Source organism: Olea europaea, chromosome 18 (genome assembly GCF_002742605.1).
Source record: "Olea europaea var. sylvestris chromosome 18, O_europaea_v1, whole genome shotgun sequence".
Classification (NCBI taxonomy): Eukaryota; Viridiplantae; Streptophyta; class Magnoliopsida; order Lamiales; family Oleaceae; genus Olea; species Olea europaea.
The window spans coordinates 26,477,231-26,498,285 of record NC_036254.1 but is presented as its reverse complement, the minus strand read 5'-3'; the positions used below and the strand labels follow the sequence as shown (position 1 = coordinate 26,498,285).

Sequence of the window (21,055 nt, the reverse complement as noted above, 5' to 3'; positions counted from 1 at the left end):
ATACTATTGTTTAAATATATGATTTAAAATGATGATGTAGCCAAAAATTTAAAAACAAAAAACAAAGTGGGGTCCACCTGTTTTGGAGTGATTTTGAGAATTGATTTTTTTACCGTTAGGAGAAAAGTGGGGTCCACTTGTGAAAAATAAGTCATATATGACGACTGGAATAGTAAAATAACGGTCAAAAAATCAATTTTTTGGGTGAAAAAATCAGGCCCAAATAGAAAGAACTTAAACAGTGGGAACCAAATAATCAATTAGGGGCTAAATTTGAACATTTTATATCCTTAAAAATATCCTATTAAAAAAAAAATTGAAAGACGTGCTGAAATTTAGGGTCGCCGTCATTTTCGGGAAATTGTCGGTGCTAGTCAGCGTTATATATGTACGTATTTACCTATACATACATATACATGTACGTATAGACAACCATTTCTCGCTCTACATTGACAGTGTAACCACCGGTTCTGTCTACTATTTGCACATGAGAGAAGCTATTAGCTATACGATATATACGTATTTGTTATGTATCTCTGTGTGTGTGCATATAAAATAAAATAATTATATGATTAATCTGCATATTATAATTGGTTGATAAAACTAACAAGGAAGAAAAAGATGCTTGAACAATAAGCGCCAATCCTTGTAGCTGGGGATTGGGATCTCTACTTTCTCTCACTAAAAAACTGTTCTTCACTCCCTCTCTTTCTGTGTGTATAGTGTCAATCTGTGGGTATGATTTGATTTTCCATTTGTTTCTTACCATTATTATTATTGTTACAGTGAGAGAGAGAGAGTGTGAGTATTGGAGAAGTGATTTCACTGCTAGAATTACATACATACAGACCCAAATTGGAGTGAGAACTGAATCTGAAGAAATCAAAATTTGATATTTAAAATTTCAGTGAGCAATCAAAGATATGGACCTAAGTTCAATAAGCAATCGAAGACATCGATTTAAATTCAGTGATCAAAATTGGATATTTTAAATTTCAGTGATCAATTAAAGATATGGATCCAAATTTAGTGACCATTGGAACAATTAACTTAAAAAAATCCCAATCTGCTTTGACCTGCAACTTTCATCGGCCTAATCTTAAAAGTGATGACCGATGTACAAAAATATTGTGCACACTTATTTCCATCCAGACCAGTAAGGACCGACTCGCATTGAAATTAAAATGTTTCAAGGTTTAAAAAGAAAAAAATGATTCTTGACCGAAGTACTCAAGTGATAAAGTTTAGGGACCGAAACTGAAAATTTCTCCTTCTTCCCTGCCGCGCCCTTCTTCTTCGTCCAGAAGGCGGCGACTGCCAATTCAATGTAGCGAGAGAGAGAGAGGTCACCACCAATGAGTGCCTCCAGGATCGCCTTCAACCATCGACGATCACTGTCCGCCATTTCAGGCGGGTTTTCCACTGGTATTTGCATTAAATTTGGGTACTTTCACGCTGAATATGCTTGTGATTCTATCTGAGTTCATGCATCCATTTTAGATTTCTCTAAAGAATTAATTCTCTTCAGCTGGTAATCATGGTATTGGAGACTTTTCGACGCTCTCTCTGCCAATTTAATTTAAACTGGTGGGCATTCCATCATGTAATTGTGCATGCACTCCGTCTGATAAAATGTCTCACTAAGAGCATGCTTGACTGAGCACGAAAAGAAGTAAAAAGTTGCCTTTTTTTTTTATTCAACTTAAAAAACTTACCTTTCGAGAAAGCGAGTGCTTTGTTTTGCTGGATTAATTTTCCCCAGTGAATAAAGATACTCTTATCCTACCCCTAACTTGATCCCCTTTCACTTAAAGGCTTCCAAAGCGATTCTAAAGACCAAAGAGTCGTCTGTGAAGGCACGAATTAGTCCTTACTCATAGTAGAGTGTAGGGCAGGTCTGGCTATGGCAAGACTTGGACGTGCAAGTCTGCATGATGGAGATTGGCATGCTCTAATAACGTCCAATTGTTTCACTGTATATGCTTCGGAGTTAAAGTTCTTAGAACAGGAGAGTTAACCATTCAGATGAAGGCCATACTTAATAGAGAGTTCTTTAATATTTCTTGGAATATCATGATGTTTCATTTTTCATTTCACTTGCATTTTTTGGTTGTCTTTGCTGGTTATCTATGGTAACAGAGTTATAAGGAAAGCTTTTTGTTGGTTTATGGAGATTTTTTTGATTTTTTTTTTTTTTTTTTTTTTTTTTTTTTTTTGGGGGGTTCTTTTTTTTTTTTTTTTTTTTTTTTTTTTTTTTTTTTTTTTTTTTTTTAAGTGATGCAGCTATTGCTCTTGTTATAGTGCATGGAAGATATGATGGATTTTTGTGATGATGTATTATGCATTTTCTTTCGGACAAAAGGAGAGGAAATAGTAAAATAGACACATAGCCTTCATTCTCGCAAAGTCCCTTTTGGGTAATTTTTCAGCAATGAGAATCAAGTATAAACTCCACATCTACTATCCATTTAATAATCCACTCATTCCGTACGACCCACTTCTTATAAGCATTTAAAAACACTACCAAACAAGCACGGGGTTATTGATATCAGGGGATAATCACTAGCCAGAAATCATATTAATGATGTAGTTTTTCTGTTACTTTCAGGAACTTTGAAGATGTTTATGATGTAGAAAAGTTCATAACAAGCCTTGACGGTGTAGTGCAAGTCGCTAAATCTCAGCCTGCTAAATTATCAGCACGCAATCTTGCAGTTGTGAAGGTCCCCAATCGGGTTACTGAAGAGTACATTGCAGAAAATATTGAACCAGTCTTCAGAAGCAAGGGAAACATTAGGCTAGCAACTTACTTCCCTTCAGTAAACATGAAAAAGAAAAAGGAAAAAAGTAAGACTGACTCTATTGGATGTTTGGCAATGTTTGGAGCCCTCGAGCCACAGACAGAAGTTCGTGAAGTTGTTGACTCGTTGGTTAATCGTCTAAGGACATTAAGTCGGAAGTCAAATGGACAGTTCGTGGCAGTTGACCTTAGGCTTGATATCTTGGAGAAAAAGGGCTGCCATAAAAATAGTGGATCAAAAAGCTGTTATGGTCCTCAAGACATCGCACAATTTTTGAGAAAGATTGGCTATGACAAGGACACAACAGTATACGTGACTGAATCAAAATGGGACAGCAGCCTCGACAGTCTAAAGGACTTCTTCCCAAAAACTTATACAAAGGTGAATGTCATTCGATATCTCACCTTCAAATTATTAAACCTCTGTTTGGTGAGGATTAAAATTAATTTATTAGTATATTTTGATAAAAGTTGATGAAATATGGGGTTGAAAATGTCAACCTTGTTAAGAGGAGTAGTTCAAACCCTTGTATGTTATTTTTTTATATCACATTTGAGAACACCAATCTCGGAAGCCCTATGATCGTTAGGCATAGTCAGATATAATTACTCGTTTGAACTCGATGGCCTGATATCATATCAAGACTTGTAAGGTTCAACTAAAAGTTCGAACTTGTTAAGAGGAATAGGTCAAACCCTTATAAGTTTGTTATTTATTTCATGTTTATTTAACGTGAGACATCCCTAAACAGAAATATCTTTCCAGCAAATTTCATCAATGAAATCTAAATTAGCTTTTCGAACACCAAGAGTTGAGTATTATGTTTACCTTTGCACCCTTGCAGGAAAGTATAATGCCCATGGATAAAAAAGACAAATTCCTTGCCTCAGAAACTTCTGAATATGAGAAAGTTATCGACTACTACATTTGTTCTGAGAGCGATGTTTTTGTACCAGCCATTTCTGGCCTGTTTTATGCCAATGTTGCTGGTAAAAGAATTTCTACAGGCAAGACTCAGATACTTGTTCCAGCAAGCATTCCTGGTTCATCCGCATCTTCTGGAGATTTCATAACTCATTACGTCTCAAAAAAGAATCATTTTGCCTATTCGTGTTTCTGCTAGTTCTCCTGGAACTGAATTGATACACCCACAGACAGCACTTTCAAAAATGGGGTCATTTCTCCTGGATCAAATTGTTCAGGGTTAATTTATTAGTGAAACAGGTTGGTTTTAGAATTGTATTGTGTTTTTATTTAAGATCAATATAAGACCTCTCTTCGAGGATTCTGCCTATGTGGTTGTCTTACAATTACAGACTTTGGAAGATGTAATAGCAAATATTTGTTGATTGTGTTGTAAAATCATTTTACTCTCTATTCCTTTGTAACAAATTTTGCATCCAATTTTTGTAGTTTTGCCATCCAAAGCTGTCATTTTCTCTGCTATGAATAATATTCTTGAAAAAAGAAGCTGATAGTTAAAAACACCTTTTGGGAAATAAATGATGACTTGCCATGTTTATTGAATATTATTTTCTCTTGTTCTTATTCTTCTGCACCCTTCCTGATGCAGAGCATCACCGTATGTAGGTGGGCCTATGGCATAAGGAGTTAGCCCCCAGTAGAATAGTGCTTAATTCTGGATGATAAAATGCTCGATTATAGCTGTTTAAAAAGTGATTACATCATCCTGAGTGAGTTGGTCGAGCTAGAGTGGTTGCATTGGAAGGTCCCCCAATCGAATAGTGCTTGGAGTGTATTTTTCGGTCTTAATTCTGCACGATATGTGGCTTGATTATAGCTTTGGAAGAAGTGATTGCATCTCTTGGATTAGTTAGTAGAGCTAGAGGTCCCGTGTTCCATTCAAGAAAGAGGAGAGAACGATATGGAGCATCACTGAATATGGGGCTGTGCCTATTGTATGGAGGGTTAGCCCCAGAATGAATAGTGTTGGGATGGATTCTTGGGCTTAATCCTAAGTAATATAGATTTGATTAGCAGCTGTTTGTGAGCTGTAGCTTTTTTTAAGAAAAGTCATTGCATCACTGCATTTTCATGTTTACTAAAAAAGGAAAAAACAATTGAATGGACATCTAATGAGTCATTGGAAACTCTATAAAATAGGGGTCCCTGCATTATCCTCCCTTCTTTTTCTAGCATCTGCTTTCAGTAGTTAAAATTTGGCCCTTTTCCTCTTAGAGGAAGGGGGAAATGGTCTATATTTGAATTAGATATCCTGTATTTCTCACGAATAATGCTATTTAGCACCAATTTAAGTGACTATTATATATATGTTCGATTAAATGAGTCGTTTGACTTTGCATTTAGTATATTCAAAGAGCCAGATGGCTAGTGACATTACTTCTCCCGTAGAAGACTATGATCTTCAAGAAATTGGTGAAGCTTCTTAATGGATGGAAACATTGGATGATATGTATTAATTAGAATTACAACGAGATGCGACACATCGCTGGTATGGCTTAACGAACACCATGGCTAGAGGTGTCTCTGGAACTGGAATCAATTTTCCAACAACAGCAAGGGGCCAGCTGCATGAAACAAGAGAAAATTACCACTTATCCAAAGATAATTGTCATAACATGGAGCAAAACATGAGATTAATTCTGGAGTAAAACAGGAGAAAATGAAAGACCTCCAAAAATAACTGGAAATTAAGTGTCGACTAAATATATATCTGGTGATGAATTAGTAATTTTATCAGATTTTCAAGAAAGCCCCCAAATAGTTTCATCAAATCCAATTCTCCTTTTTTTCCTCTTGATTCTTTTCCGTTCAAGATGTATGGAGTTCATGGTTCATGCGTTTGAGCCCTAAATTTCTATGAATGCAATCTACATATTAGAGTATTACTACTCGTAAAAATCTCGAGTAAATTTGGTTTTACCTGGAAAACTTCAAGAAGTTCAATAACTAATCACTGCATCTTGTAAAAGAACATGCAGGAGATTTCAGCACAAGAAGTCATAAAGAGTTGAAAAACATTGCATAGCCATTAACCTTTTAAAAAACACCCATGAAAGCTTCCTAGTTAGATATGCTACCTTGGTTCATTACACAATCATCCCAATATTCTTAAATGAATAAAGATTTTCAAACTATAATTACTATGATTAAAGAAAATCTCCAAACCTGAAAATGCCAATAGCAAGACAAACTAGCCAAAGATTCCAACTCAGCTTAACTGTTGTGGCGAACTTTCCAAGGAACTCGATGATAATTATCTATTACGGACCAGGATCTTGTTAATGGTGAACTATTGGAATAAAAATTCAAAGACGTGAAATTATAATGTTATGACATCTTACCTGAAGTATAAACGTAGTTCCCACAATTCCTGTGAAGAAGTGGTTTTTGGTCACCCCCTCAAAGACATTCATCTCCTCCGGTTTCCGAGCATTGAACTCATTGAATATCTAAAATTGCCATGTGAAAAGAATCGTGGTGGTAAATCTGGTGTCCCATGGAATTTTGGGGTGCTATTTTCATGTTCCTCTCGTAAATATAATACAACATATCATGTTTCACTAAGCTTAAAAGTTTACTAGTAAATAAACTAGTTGAAAATAAATAGTTTTTTATAGGTCAAAATTGGAAATAAGTTACTTATTTCAACTGTGAGATAAGGCTTACTTTACAGAAGAAAGTAATGTTTTTCACTTAAATTAAGAAAAAAATCAGTGATCTAGAAGTGATTGAAGATAAAAAAAATTACTTAAAAGTAGATTTACTTTTTCTAAGCTTAGTCAGACATGCTCTATCACCCTTTATTCTTTTCATTTGCAATTAGAATGTACTTACTTGACATAGAACAAATCCGTTAAATATAACGGTATTCTTCACCATGTTAGCATGCTCCGACGGCTCATTCTTTAAGTTGAGAACGGTCTTACCACAGAAGTTAAAGATAAGGAGGACTGTAACTTGATATATTGCCTGCGGCATAGAAGATATCATAGTAATATTAACCAAATTCCTTGTGAGTACGAAAATCAACAGCCAAAATTTCAACAAATAATAACCTAACAGACCTGTATAATCAAGTTCCTCCACATGATATTTGTTACAAGAGGCTCCCTGAAGCATTTGAAAACAATTAAATGAAAAAGGGTCATGCATTCTTACATAAGCTTTTAACATGGGAAGAAATTTTACTTAGGGTGCAGTTCTTTATGGCAATTCCCATTTGAAAGAGCATACTCCAGTTTAATAGACTAACACTCCAGTTTTATAGACTAACATATTTTGAAACTGAAAATATAGTTAGCAGGACAGAGAGTTATGAGTAGAATGCTTCTATTTGATTAAAAAAATCAAGGTTTGTATTTGAAGCTGGAGTAGTCAATATCGTCAAAACATCACAAAAAAGTAAATATAGTTCTCATTTCAAATGGTACAAAAAACTAACAAATGCCTTAAAATTGAATGCATATACCAATGAAAAAGCCTTAAAATTGATTGAAGTGTTGAACATTACACACGTGAAATAAAACCTATGATTCCCAACTATAAGCATACCTTATGGTCAACACTTAGACAATCGAATATATACATGTGAGTTGGAAGGCCATTTGGATTAAGGTCGTGCAGATCACTTCGAACTTGGAAGTTTGAAATGTAAATTTAGCTTTAAAATATGTTGCTTAGCCTTTAGCAAGTAGTAACTTATTATAACAAAATGGATGGGACAAAAATTATGTATCATAAATGAGTTTGTTTTGCTTCAGTTATTGATGGAACTCGTAAAGGAGAGCATAGATCGTGCTTGTCAGGGTTTTTGTACATATTAACTTAGACGAAAAGTAAGTTTGCATTCACTTTGTTCCCCCCCCCCTCCCCCCCTTACAGACGTACCTTTTCTTTCTTTTCTTTGAAGTTACTGGCCTTTTGGTCATTTCAAATGCAACAACATTTTATATGTAGACTTCTAGTTGACAACTCCCAGGTGATCACGTTATGAAAACTTTGGATGCGTGTATTAGTCGTATGATGCATCTCATACTATGACAACATCAAAAGAGAATGTGAGGAGTTCTAACCTTCGACCAACTGGAGGTCTATGCATAAGATGGTCAGTTGGTGGTTCGGTAGCCAATGCCAGAGCTCCCAGAGTATCCATGATGAGATTAACCCAAAGAAGCTGTACCATAAGGAAAGTCAGTGGAGAAAAGCATCAACATTCCAACTCTAAAATCCCAACATAAATACACCTTAAATATATTAGGAAAAGTGCCATCTTTGATTGTGCATTCTAGAAATCTAAAACTCGTGAATCTATTTACAAATCACCATTCCATTACAAGCATTTCAGTGCCAAAACTTTTTTTTGATAAATAGTGCCAGACTTGTCTTTTGGAATTTTATGTATATTTTCACCTGATTATGATTTTTAAAAACTGCAAACAATATTATTAAGGATAGTAAAAAGATACCTGCACGGTATTTAAAGGAACATCGCCAGAAGAAACTGCTGCAACTACATTTATTACTAGAGCTGCAACATTAACAGTGAGCTGAAACTGGATAAATTTCTGAATATTTGCATATACAGAACGCCCCCAGCGGACAACCTATGCGAAGTAAATGGAACTGCTTCAAACTAAAGAAGAAATCACATATATAGCTTGGCAACAAGAGCTGAATTATTATACAAGTGTTTATCAATATGTGCAAAAAGCCCCTAGACAGTGTTTCTTGTTTAGTAAATTTATGTTCCCGTAAAATTAGTAAAAAGAGAGACCTATTCTAACTCTTAAAGAAGCCAATGAAATTTTGCCTAGAAAATGAAATAAATCCCTTAACACTAACCTTTACTACAGAAGAAAAATTGTCATCTAAAATAATTATGTCTGAGCTTTCTTTAGCAACTTCAGTTCCTTGTATTCCCATCGCAAGACCAATATCCGCCTGCATATATAGAATCAAAAATTGTATGAAATTACAGTTATACATGGCATTACCATAAACATCAAAGGTATATATTGCTGAGTCGTGACTCTAGTATTAGATGAAACGAATTGGTTCCACTCAATGCTCGACATATTTTTGAGGTGAAACAATGGAGCATGCAGCAAACCACTACGAGTAGATTAGTGGGAAAAAAACATTTGCACTAGTATAGGGAAAAAAAAAAAAAAAAAAAAAAGGACTAGCATTTGGGCAAATTGAATTGTACAATAACCTTATGAAATGGTCAAAATAATCCGTATATCATGGTATAAAATAGCTGAACAAGTAAAATATTTGTGTCCAGGGTCATTTTGTTCTTTAACCTTAATATTAAGACATCGAAATATCTACACGGGATATTCTTCTTTCTTATAGATGCAGGAAACTGAAATTTACCAGGGATAGAATTTTGGTCTTTTTAGATGCGGTTGTCAACATTGTACTAGTGCCCGATACAACTAATATGGGTCATCAAGAAATGTGTGTCTATATATATATATATATATATATGATAAATATGGTAAGGATATCAAACCTCGTGCAATGCGGGAGCATCATTGGTTCCATCTCCAGTTACAGCAACAACTTCCCCTAGTTTACGCAATGTTTGCACAAGCAAAAGTTTATCACTAGGAGACGACCTTCCCATAACCTGTACTAATCAAAGCATACTCATTACTCATTATTTCGTCAGCAAAAAGAGAAGCAATAAAAGGTATTCACATATATCTCATACCGATATCCTTTTTGCAACATGCTCTCTCTCTTTGTCAGGCAACTCACGAAATGTCTTCCCTTCTATAATACTGTACTCAACATTATCTGCATCTGAAAAAAGTATTCCACATTCCACAGCAATTGCTTTGGCTGTTTGAATATTATCTCCAGTTACCATGCGCACCTGATGGTTGGCAGATGTAAGTTGACATGATTTCATCTTATTTCTTTTTCTTTAATCGAGAAAATGATGCAAAATATCCTATCATCAATCTAATGAACATTCACAATAGGAAGGCTGGTATATTTCTGGTTCTTGTACTTCTACACCCATACCCTTTACATAATGTACTTAGTATTAAAATAGCTGCATCTCATAATTTTCTAGATACTTCTTCAAAGGACGTGCATTGAAACCAGATTTTGGAGTACGTTTGGACAAACTTAAAAAATTGAAAAAATTACATTTAAGAAATTGACTTTAAAGTGCAACAAAAGCCAAATGTGATGGGCTGCATATGCAAATCAACTGGCTGTGTTAACAGTTGTTCTTGTTTGTTAAAAAAGGTTGGGATCTTATGGCAGCTACCACTTACAAAGTGTCCATGTATGGATATAATTTTGATATTAGCAAAGAATACCTTAACGCCAGCATCCGAACATAGTTTCACTGCATCTTTGACACCTGGACGGCAAGGATCCTGTGAAGTGATATTTGTTAAAACAAAAAAGAATATATAATAAAAGAAAATGAATTTGCAACGAATAGAAATGATGTCTAAGTTTTTTTCTGATTAACCTTAAAATAAATTGTGCATTGCAACAACATTTACAAATGGACACATAAAAGTTACATGATGCCTTGCAAATAAGAATTCATAGTACCCTTCAAAGTTCCCACCTTTATACCAACAATTGCAAGCAAAACAAGATCATCTTCCGGTAAAGTCCATTGTGCTAGCTGTTCATCATCGGTCGGAACCTTGTCTGTTTCATATGTTCTGTAAGCAATGGCAACACACCTTAAGCTTTTTGCAGCCATAGTTTCAATAGCATCTTTGAAAAAAACCTGTAATACCAAGTGTGAGTATCATCCAAAGTTTGGGAGAACTATTTTATCCGCACCTCTTATTTCCTTGTCTTGCAATTTTTTATTTTTTTTATTTTTTAAGTAAAGATCCGAGTTTCCTTATACTAAAAGTTTGCATCTTGTGCTAACCTTGTTATCCTCATCAATAGACTGCAAGCTACCATCTGCATCCATAAACTGTGAACATGAGGCTAAAATTACTTCGGCTGCTCCCTTCCAGTGTAGATGAACTTGAGAATCAGTCTGACATAAAATAATAAAGATATACTCAAAATCGATTTTTACACTAACTAGAGGGATGCAATAATACAGTCCATGTAATGCTTTGTTAAGTGACATCTTACATAGTACAAAAATTTAAGTTCTTTGAACCATGAGTTCCTATTGAAAGATCAAGAAACAAGGCTCAATAGATTATTTTGTGACATCAAATTGATTCTTGACAAAATTATTTAACACCCATTAATCAGACTAAAGATCTATACAAATATTCAGAGATAATCACACTTATAAAAAATCTTTGTTAAAATGACAAGGAGGAAAGTAGAACAAATCAGTTACCCATCCTCGTAATGCAACACCAGCTCGTTTCTTAGTGGAATTAAAAGGAGAAACATGGAGAATAATAGATTCGGATCTAACAGCATCAAAATTCATCCCCAGCTGCATAACAAAGTTAAAATCATACAGATAATCAATTTCAATAATAATGAAACTTGAAACCATAGTTCCTGGTATATAGAACCAGAATTACCTTGACACCCCAATGAAGAATAGCTTTTTCAGTGGGAGATCCAGAAACATCTATTCCTGCACCATCCTATAAACAAACATAAAGACACAATGAACATGCAATATGAATAACGGATAAATTTTATATTGAAGTCAAAAGGAGGAAACAGGCAAGAAGCCATCAGCAGCTCTAAAAGGAACATGATGCTAAACAATCAAAATGAATCATGCTGAAAGTACAACTCTGAGATCATGACCAAGAGTTGGTAATGTTTGCACTCAAATGTGAAGTGGAAATGAACATCCGACACTAAGTATCTATTACATGTCTAAGGGATAGATCATCAAGTGTTCTCACACTCTACTAACCATGACCACTAGTAGTATCATTCCCCTTCACAAAATTCCAATGGTGTAAAAGATGCTTTGACTGTTTGACAACTCGTATTGGATTCACTTTGTCCCCTTGCAACCAGAGGCGAACACTAGAAGGCATGCTCAGGGGAGAAAAAAGAGTACCTTAGATGGAAATACACTGCCTGCAGTATTCTGAGCTATTCCCTCATCTAGAAGAGAGGAAATTGCTGCATTCAATTGTGAGCCATCTTCAGGAGGATCAACTTGCTTACTCCCAATATAGGCCTCAACTACTGTCATCTGTATCAAGGTGTAGTTTTCCGAGATTAGTTACTCTTAAGTAAGAATGAAAAATAAAATAATTACAGGAATAAACGTCTATCGCCGTTCACCGTGACCAACATCCATCTTTATTTTTCATTCTTAACAGACTAAAGAGACTAAAAGTACTGAACGATGACCTGATTCAGGGTTAAAGTTCCAGTCTTATCGCTACAAATGGTTGTTGCGGATCCCATTGTTTCACAAGCTGAAAGCCTACGCACCTGAAGACCAGTAGCGGTTAACAGTATCACTGAGAAAAGCACAATATGTGGAAACTGCGTGTACGGATATAGTTTTGTAACATACAGATAGAAATTTGACGTATTCAACAAATTATGTACGTACCAAAGCCTTGTCAGCCATCATTTTCTTCATAGAGTACGCTAGGCTGTTGTTATTTTAAAGACAATGTCAATCAATGAACATTGAAGTGTCGAACAAGAAGGCAATAGGTGACCGACAACAAGCACATTTTATGATACTTACGTCAAGGTTACAGCCAGAGGAAGGCCTTCTGGGACTGCGACAACAACAATTGTGACCTATACAAAACTGCTGTCAGTAAGCAGAAAAGACATTATTTATGATTTCTAATACAGAATGCAACAACTCACTGCAGCAGTAATAATTTTTATGACTCCATCAATAGTTTGACCAATGTTAGTCTTCCCACGAACAAACTGAACAGATCCATCAGCATTTTTTGAATTCCCAGTGAAAAACCTAAGAAAATTTAATCTCATGGTGACTAAGAATGTGAACCGAGTAAGAAGCCAAAACCAAAATTGTTGAACTTACCTGGTCAAGAGAACGATGAGCACAGAAAGAGCCACGGTCAGTCCAACTATGCCAATGAAAGTGGCAACCCCATTCAGGCGTACCTACATTATGTCATCCGAAGCCACAAATAGTTATGATTCATTTTTAAGTAACTACTAATGATAAGAATCATCATTTCTTGATAATTACCTGCAAAGGTGTTTCTTCCCCTGTATCTTCTGAAATACTAGCCATTAACAATCCCCATTCAGTATTAATTCCCACACCAGTTACCTAACAATTGAATAGATACCTAATTAAGCCCCAAAAACCATAGTCTGCCCAATTTCATAATAAATTACAAATAAGGAATATAGGGATATGTTAGGCACTCGGCCAAAACGTTTATGCAAATTACAAACAACAAATTATTATTCCCCTAAAATTTGGTAGTATGAATCCTTCTTGCCACTCTAAATGGTTCGTTGCTATATCTACTAAAAGATCCAAAGCAAGTAGTTCATTAGCACCCATTACAAGTCATGTTAGTTTTGATCTACCATCTCTTTTAACCAGTTATATTGGCATGGTGTCATTTTTATAATTTTATAAATGGGAGGTTCAATGGATTCATGCAACACGTCCTGGCCACCTAAGTTGCCTTTCCCTTAGTGTATGCTCAATTGATATCACCTCTACTTCTTGACATACATTCTCATTTTTCCATCTTATCCATTCTAGTACGATTTTATATCCATCTTAAAATCCTCATTTTCACTACATTTCGTTCATGAACATCTTTTCGTTTAACAGCTCAACGCTCAGTGCAATAAAACCTAGCAGGTTTATTAACTGTTATACAGAATTGGCTCTTAAACTTATAGAAATCTTCGTCTGACTCAAGTCCTTCTCATCCAACTTGTTCTCATCCTATGTGTTTCATCCTCCGATATTTTTCCCACATTATTAAAATTTGTCATAAATACTTGAAACGATAACTCTTGGGGACATCATGATTCTTTGTAATGACACCATTATTATTATTACTTTTAGCATTAATAAATTGATATTGCATCTACTGTGTCTCGGTTTTACTTTAACATAAAAACATTTAAATTCCAAGGTACTTCTTCAAAGTTCTAACTTACAATTAACACTCTTTTTGTTACAATTCAAATTTCATAGTAAAAAATTCAAATATTGACTAGTCAAGGTCAAAGTTAATTAAGAACTTAAATGAAATAAATGATTTTATTGGGACTTGAATTGACTAAAATCTTTTATTGGGGTTTATTTTACAATTGGCAATATATGAGGGTAAAATTTGATACAATTTGAAGTTGAAAATTTACTTATATATTTTTGGAAAGTTTAGAATTTCAATGTTAGCTCATATTAGAGAAGAGGGACTTTTCTTGCAAATTGGAGTTAGTGGGATTTAAATGCCTTTGACCCATTTCTTTTTTCTCTAAAATCACACACACACACACAAGAAGCGAGAAAAATTACCGACAGAGAAGAAGAAGAAAACGGCAGAAAGAAAAAGGGAAAGAAAAAAGGGAAGAAAAAGGAGAAAAAGAAGAAGAGAAGAAAGGAAAGAGGTAGTTCAAGGTCTATTTCCATTTTTTCTTTCTCTATATTTTCTTCAAGAGGTAAAGCAATGATTTTATATTAAATTTCTAGGTTTTAACTTGTGGTATAAATTTCAGATTTAAGAGGACAAGGTTACAAATTGGAGCTCAAGTTTGTTGATTATTTAATCTCCAAATTCATCAAGGCAAGTAATACCATTATTGGCAAACCCTAGATTTTTATTTGGGATTCTTGATTATGTATTGTTAGTGGGAATGATCATATTGATGGAAAACTCACATGAAACCATGAATTTGAGAAACGAGATGAAAATTAAAATATGTGGAATTATGGTTACTAGTTTTCATTAGATGGGAAGGTATAATTAATTTTATGAGTGGTATGAAGGTAAATTTGGATGTAGTATATATTTGTGAAGGTATTAGAAAGTAGAATTAGCTCCATTTATTAAAGGAAAATTTGGAAAAATCGTTCAAGTATTGAGGAATCAAGTTTTGGAATTCAGTTATTAAATATTAAGAGCTATATAGTATGATAGTTGTTAAATTGTTTATTTTGTAACGTATTTCAGGTGGTGACGAAGAAATTGGAAAAGCTTACCGACTGGCCTAGTCTGTAGCACATATTGAGTGAGTGAATATAAAACTTATTTTTCAGAAATTGATTATTTATTAAATTTATGTTATATTAAAAATTTTATTATTTCATACAATTGATTTTCAAAGCATGATTTTTAGAATAAAGTGGATTTATAATTAGATATTTTTAAAGTTAAATTTAATTCAATTAAATCATTTGATTAGCATGTTATTTGAATATAACTGTTTCAGTATAGTTAAAGTTATTTTTAAAACCACCAGAAAGTACTTAGGTGATTTTACCCAGTCTGCACTAGTATGAACGTGTTTCCACAGTGTATGACTAGTTATGGTGATTTTATCCACTCTGCACTATTGTGAATGTGGTTCCATAGTGTATGACCAGATTATCAGAGGTTTTTGGGATTCACTCTCGTACACACATAGACTTTGGGCCGTGTACTAGGGTGATTAGCCTTTGGGGCAGCTCTGCGTACATATGACCACATTATCAGAATATCAGATTTGAATAGCTCTGCCTTGTACATCGAAATTACTTTGTACATGAGTAAGGCTATTGATTGGGTACCTCTTTGGTGTGATTTTTCAATGTTTCTATAGCTTATCAGATTTCAGATTATAGAATTTAGTCTATTCAGTTCTCAGATTAAAGCTTTCAGCTTATAGTATTGAGCAGCAGTTATATTTCACAGATTTTCACAGATGTCATATCATTTATATTCACTATATTTTACAGTTACTTATCTAGAATGAAGAACAAATAAATTTATGATATATTCATGTTTGATTTTAAAAGTGTTACCAGATTTCAGAATTTCTAGAAGTTTTAATCGTGCAAGAATTTTCAGAAAATATGCATAAATGGGAAAAGTTTACTTATTTGAAAATTATCCACTCACTGAGCTTTAAGCTCATATATTTTTTTACATTTTTCTTTATTAGACAGATAGCAGCCGAAATGAGCAGCTTGGAGCTTGTCGAACCACCAAATTGAGCCACGCGTCGGAGGTTGTATGACATCCACTATTAGTTTATATAGTATGCGTTCTTTTGGGATACATGTAGTTTAAATCAGAAAAAAATTAATTACGGGCTCATTAGATATTTGGTATTATTACATTTTAAGATTGTTGGTTGTAAAGCAAGTAAATATTGATTTGCTAGGATTTTATTTAAATAGTTTGTATTTTTAGGGACTGACGTACCATGATTTATATTATATGTATTGATTTGAGGAAATTGGTTATTGTTCAAGCGGTTTTAGTTCATATTTCAAGGGAAATTCTGTCAAAATTCTTTTAAAATTTCGTCACAGTCAAACAAGTTAAAATTGCCTTGGTGGTGGGTCCAACATTTAATTGGTATCTACCATCGACGTACGACACGTGTCCGGTCTATTAAGATGATTCGAGACGGGTCGTGTCACTTTTAGGCTCATAAAGCAAAAGATGGGGACTGAACCTTAATGCAAACTTAAGTGCCACTACACATCACGTTCGAGACTACTCCATCACATTTCCTTGATAATATTGCCATATGTTATCACTCTAGAACGCTCCTAACATTTTTCTTGGCATGTGCTATTTTTTCCTCTATACTTCTCCCCTCTTCCAAAGTTAAGAAACAGGAACATATAGCCTAATAGAAACAGCCTTTTGACCATCTTGTTGGTGTTCCCATTTTGTCTTGAAAGGAAAAAATCGATTTAAAAAATCACCCCAAGCTGACTCCTCCCCAAAGGAAGGGGAGAAAGCTGAAAGAACTGCTCAGTGATGTGCTCCAGGAAGCACTGGACTGCCTCAAATTTGATCGTCATCGCAACACAACTTCAAAGAAGTTTCTTAAGAGTTCAAAAATAAAGTTTCAAACAAGGACAAATTATCCAGAGAAAATTATCAAAAAAACCTTTCATTTATCTTTTGAAGATTTGTATCGTTTTCTCTACTTTATCAAGAAAGTTAAAATAGATATTTATAGTTACAAAAAATGGAGGGTTAGAAAAGGAAAGTAGAGAGAAAATGATAACAACAGATGTTAATTCCCTTACCGGTAACAAAGATAACAAGAAGTACAGCAAAGGTAATGCTTCCTCCATCATACCATCCTTCGTCCAGTCCCTGGTAAACAACACTACAGATATATCAGACTCTAAAAATCATAAAAGCTCGGCTTCCCGTCACAAGGAGAAGGAAGTACTTATCATGTGAGTACAATGTAGATAAAAAAAGCACTACAGGTCTCTCAACGTAAATCATATTTGGTTGCTTGAACTTTATAAATTGCATGGAATTGATTATCAGGGAATTAAAACCCAGCCCCTTTAAGATCTAAGAATAGCATTTTCAGAATGCATAGAAAGAGGCCTCGGAACAATGATTCATGTAATTCTGATGTCTATGCCATCATGGCATGGTAGAAAGATAGCACTTGTGTGGAATAAGGAAGGTCAATGTGATTTTCCTTAAGATGTTTGTATAAGGAATTATATGATATGCTTAAACTATATCTTAATAAAGAAAATCCATTTGTTAAAAATTGAACATACTACAGCATCCCAAACTCACCTCCGCTTTTATGCCAAGAGCCAACGATGCCGCAGCGGCTATTATTAAGATAATGAGGGTTAAATCTTGCCAAGCCTCCCAAAGAAACCTCTAAATTAAATCATGCATGAATAGAAGTTATTATAAAAAATAAAAAAAAATAAAAAAAAAGAGAGAGAGAGAAAATGTTAAAACATTAATTCAATGTAAAAAATGTAATAATATGAGAATCACCCTCAAAGCAAACTACAAAGTACATACCAAGAAACTTCGTCCTTTCTTTGTAGGATATGTATTTGAACCAAAGGCACTCTGTCTTTCTGGTAATTCATCATCACCAGCAATTCCAGTTTCTATGTTTGTTTTTAGCATCTTCGATAACCCTTTAACCTGAAGAAAATGGCATAGTAAGCATATATTTGTACACAGGCATGACTAATTGACAAAAAAATAAAAATAAAAAATAAAAAGAGAGAAGAAAAGAAAAAAAGAAAGAGCAATTAGAATTGACTTGCCCCTCCATATTGTTGTAGTGCAGAACTATTGTGGTCTCTGCTCATTGAAGCAAGTTCTTCGTGACCAATTCCATAATCCCCATTAGGAGTTGGAGGAGATACCGCAGTACCCAATACTAAATGAGCAAAAAATAAGCCAAGGTTGTTGAAGAAAAAGGATACTGATTAAACAAAAATCTATAGATAAACTACACACTTTTAAATAAAATCTTCTCAATAAACTATATTATTCCAAGAACTAAATGAAAATTAGTCGAGCAGATACCGATTGCTCGCTGTCCAGCCAATTTGAAGAGCAATGCAGCCTACAACAAGAAATTCCAAAATTAATATTCGAGTCTGAAGAAAAATTGAGACCAAGTGAATAATGTGTTATAGTATTACCCGGATGACTTGAGCATGTGCTCTTATCATGCTTCGTCGTTGTTCTTGTTCATCATCTTTTTTCAAATCCAATGTGTACCGAAACCGGCGGGAAGCATTAAGAACAAGTGCAGCTTGCTGTAAATGATCAAGAATTTGATGACGAAACAAATTATAATTAGTCCTTAACTAATCTACCATAGTAGAACTAGAAAATAGAGTCAACGGTTAACTTCACAAAACCTTTTTGTTTTATTTGATGACGAAAGATCAACAAAAACGGAAGACAAATGTGAAGGAAGCTAGATACAAAGATAAATAAGAAGGAAGTATCACAATAAGAATATTTTCCATTTGATTATAATGGAATTCTCTTCTGACATATGGATGGAATTTCAACATAACAAAATTATTGAATTCATTGTGTGGAAATGGGAATGAGATATGTTCTAATACATTAATATCTTTAACTTACCCTCCAACGCTTGAGCGATTCATGTGACGCATTTTTGGTATTGCCAATGTCGAAAGGATCGGAGAATTCTTCTTCATCGGCTGCCAAGCCTTTCGCACTGGCGGAAGAAGCATCAATGTCGATGATGCCAGCCTCCAGGTCATGCTGTGGTTCGGCAGCGGTGGGCGGCGGAGAGTCATTTCCAGTCTTCATATCGTCGGCGGAGTCCTGTAGAACACAGCAGGAAGAGAGATGGCACCGCTGCTTCAGCGTGGCCACCACTCAACTAAAAAAGATGAGGAGAAAATTATTGGCTCCAATTTGACAAATGAATTGAAAATCAATCAAATCAACAGCCCATGCAGAAAATGGACATCCAGAAAATTCATGGTACATTTGTTCTTGATTGTGTTTATGCTGATTACTATTTTTACGTTAACTGAAACTAGAGGCATTCCGATTTGTTCGCCATAGCGTTTGATTATTGTGAAATGGGAATCCATTGCATTTACCATTGGATTATAAATTGGGATTTGGGCAAGCGGTGAATGAGAACTGAGGAAATACACAAAAATGACCCACCCACTATAGCAAAAATTGCTTTTGATCAATTAAATGAATTAAAAAAAAACAAATTAAGTTAAAAAGAAAACTTCACAGTATTTTTCCATTTTACTTTCAGACTGTTTGTTAATTTTATTTTTTTTTATAATTTTTGTAATTAATTAAATTTTTTATTTGATTAAATAGTAATTATATTATTTACTTATTTAATTTTTTTTATCATTGTCAATATAATATAATAATTGAAATATTGTAAAATTAACAATGTTGATTATTTTCTTTATGAAATTATCTTTAATTTTTTTTTTAAAATTTTTTTATGAAATTATCTTTAATTTTTTATTTCAAATTTATTTAATTTTTATATTTGTTTTTTTATATAATTTAATAATTCAAATATTGTAAATTTAACAATGTTGATTCTATTTTTTTATGAAATTATCTTTAATTTATTTTTTTTAATTTATTTAAATAATATCTATAGTCTAAATTTTAAAAAAAGGTAAAGTAATTATTTATTTAATTTTTATATTTGTCTTTTCTATAATTTAATAATTCAAATATTGTAAATTTAACAATGTTGATTCTATTTTTTTTTATGAAATTATCTTTAATTTATTTTTTTAAATTTATTTAAATAATATGAATAGTCTAAATTTTAAAAAAAGGTAAAGTAATTATTTATTTAAATTTTATATTTGTCTTTTATATAAGAAAATGTATTTAATTTGAAATTTTTTGTTTGTAAATATATTTTCCAAATAATAATTATTTTATTTAATTATTTAATTTTTATAATTTCCTTTTTTATATAATTTAATAATTGAATATATAATATTGTTCGAAATTAACAATTTGTTTTGTTCCTTTTATTGTTTTTTTATGAAAATCTTTGATATTTTTTTCAATTTATTTAAATAATATTTATATTCTTTAATTTTTTTGACATACATTTAATTTGATTTGTTGTTTTTTGTAAATATATTTTTCAAATGTAATATTTGTGATTGTATGGTAGTTAGAGTTCGATTTTCTTGATTTTGTGAGAGTATGCTTTATTTTGTTATCTCTTGTTCAATACTATAATATTTGAATTTTTGCAGGATGGAGTATCATTTAGATGCAGAGTTAAGACGGATGTTGGGGAAAGCTACTTGGGACAGTAGCTTTGAGAGTTTTACTGCTGTATTGGAGCTGCTCGATGATCAGCACGGAGATATTCTACGACAGTCCTTCTTGTGGCCACTGTACCAGTTGCGAGAGGTGCAGTATTCAGGACAGATCATTGATGCACTTCTATGTCGGCTTCTGAGACCAGTCGACGGCGATTCCCTCCAGTTCGACCTCGGGGGCAAGGTCGTCAGTTTTTCGATGTTTGAGTTTACATTGATTACTGGACTGAAGATTACGGGCGACGATGCAGCCATGAAGAGAAGCAGTAGGCTGTACGAGACGTACTTCCAGGGACATGGGTCGGTGCTTCTACCCGACTTGATGGTCGCGATCAGGGGGTGCGACCATATGCTAGATAGATTGAAATTTGGGCTGGTCTACATCCTCGAGAGTGTGATGAGGTGTCATCACGAGAAGACTGCCATCGACATTTTTCATCTGCAAGTTGTTGACGACATCGATGCGTTCAACAACTATCCGTGGGGCCGAAGATGCTACGAAGAC

General features: G+C 33.9%; 3 protein-coding genes and 1 long non-coding RNA gene across 4 annotated transcripts; 2 read left to right on the top strand and 2 right to left on the bottom strand.

The window, feature by feature from the left end:
- The first annotated feature begins 2,581 nt into the window (after nucleotides 1–2,581).
- LOC111367998 (protein MANNAN SYNTHESIS-RELATED 2-like) lies at nucleotides 2,582–4,222 on the top strand. Its single transcript, XM_022989158.1, has 2 exons — nucleotides 2,582–3,182; nucleotides 3,646–4,222. Exons 1-2 carry the CDS (start codon nucleotides 2,826–2,828, stop codon nucleotides 3,922–3,924), a joined length of 636 nt encoding a protein of 211 aa, XP_022844926.1. The 5' UTR covers nucleotides 2,582–2,825; the 3' UTR covers nucleotides 3,925–4,222.
- An 839-nt stretch (nucleotides 4,223–5,061) lies between these two features.
- LOC111367996 (calcium-transporting ATPase 9, plasma membrane-type-like) lies at nucleotides 5,062–13,040 on the bottom strand. The gene is made up of 22 exons (XM_022989156.1): nucleotides 12,958–13,040; nucleotides 12,787–12,869; nucleotides 12,603–12,711; nucleotides 12,475–12,530; nucleotides 12,334–12,376; nucleotides 12,126–12,209; nucleotides 11,827–11,964; nucleotides 11,330–11,395; nucleotides 11,137–11,238; nucleotides 10,705–10,818; nucleotides 10,387–10,554; nucleotides 10,127–10,186; nucleotides 9,505–9,669; nucleotides 9,304–9,420; nucleotides 8,628–8,726; nucleotides 8,252–8,389; nucleotides 7,859–7,959; nucleotides 6,851–6,896; nucleotides 6,621–6,755; nucleotides 6,128–6,235; nucleotides 5,952–6,043; nucleotides 5,062–5,350 (listed from the first exon to the last, which is right to left on the bottom strand). The coding sequence occupies exons 1-22, from the start codon at nucleotides 13,000–13,002 to the stop codon at nucleotides 5,239–5,241; spliced, it is 2,181 nt and encodes a 726-aa protein (XP_022844924.1). The 5' UTR covers nucleotides 13,003–13,040; the 3' UTR covers nucleotides 5,062–5,238.
- A 1,866-nt stretch (nucleotides 13,041–14,906) lies between these two features.
- On the top strand, nucleotides 14,907–16,193 carry LOC111367999. The gene is made up of 2 exons (XR_002697934.1): nucleotides 14,907–14,969; nucleotides 15,882–16,193. It is a non-coding gene; the product is annotated as an uncharacterized LOC111367999 (long non-coding RNA).
- Nucleotides 16,194–16,918: 725 nt separating this feature from the next.
- LOC111367997 (calcium-transporting ATPase 9, plasma membrane-type-like) lies at nucleotides 16,919–19,373 on the bottom strand. Its single transcript, XM_022989157.1, has 7 exons — nucleotides 18,836–19,373; nucleotides 18,382–18,498; nucleotides 18,263–18,302; nucleotides 17,998–18,113; nucleotides 17,744–17,872; nucleotides 17,504–17,593; nucleotides 16,919–17,056 (listed from the first exon to the last, which is right to left on the bottom strand). The coding sequence occupies exons 1-7, from the start codon at nucleotides 19,025–19,027 to the stop codon at nucleotides 16,934–16,936; spliced, it is 807 nt and encodes a 268-aa protein (XP_022844925.1). The 5' UTR covers nucleotides 19,028–19,373; the 3' UTR covers nucleotides 16,919–16,933.
- Nucleotides 19,374–21,055: the final 1,682 nt, after the last annotated feature.

Bases quoted from the DNA above. Each gene is read 5' to 3' on its own strand.
- LOC111367998 (XM_022989158.1), top strand. From the start codon at position 2,826: ATGAAAAAGAAAAAGGAAAAAAGTAAGACTGACTCTATTGGATGTTTG. The intron at 3,183-3,645 runs GTGAATGTCATT...GCACCCTTGCAG, and splicing joins TCCCAAAAACTTATACAAAG to GAAAGTATAATGCCCATGGA.
- LOC111367996 (XM_022989156.1), bottom strand. From the start codon at position 13,002: ATGGCTAGTATTTCAGAAGATACAGGGGAAGAAACACCTTTGCAG. The intron at 9,421-9,504 runs GTATGAGATATA...TGATTAGTACAG, and splicing joins ATGTTGCAAAAAGGATATCG to GTTATGGGAAGGTCGTCTCC. The intron at 8,727-9,303 runs GTTTGATATCCT...CTATATATGCAG, and splicing joins ATGCTCCCGCATTGCACGAG to GCGGATATTGGTCTTGCGAT.
- LOC111367997 (XM_022989157.1), bottom strand. From the start codon at position 19,027: ATGAAGACTGGAAATGACTCTCCGCCGCCCACCGCTGCCGAACCACAG. The intron at 18,499-18,835 runs GTAAGTTAAAGA...GATCATTTACAG, and splicing joins AATCGCTCAAGCGTTGGAGG to CAAGCTGCACTTGTTCTTAA. The intron at 18,114-18,262 runs GTATCTGCTCGA...TTGCTCATTTAG, and splicing joins GGCTGGACAGCGAGCAATCG to TATTGGGTACTGCGGTATCT.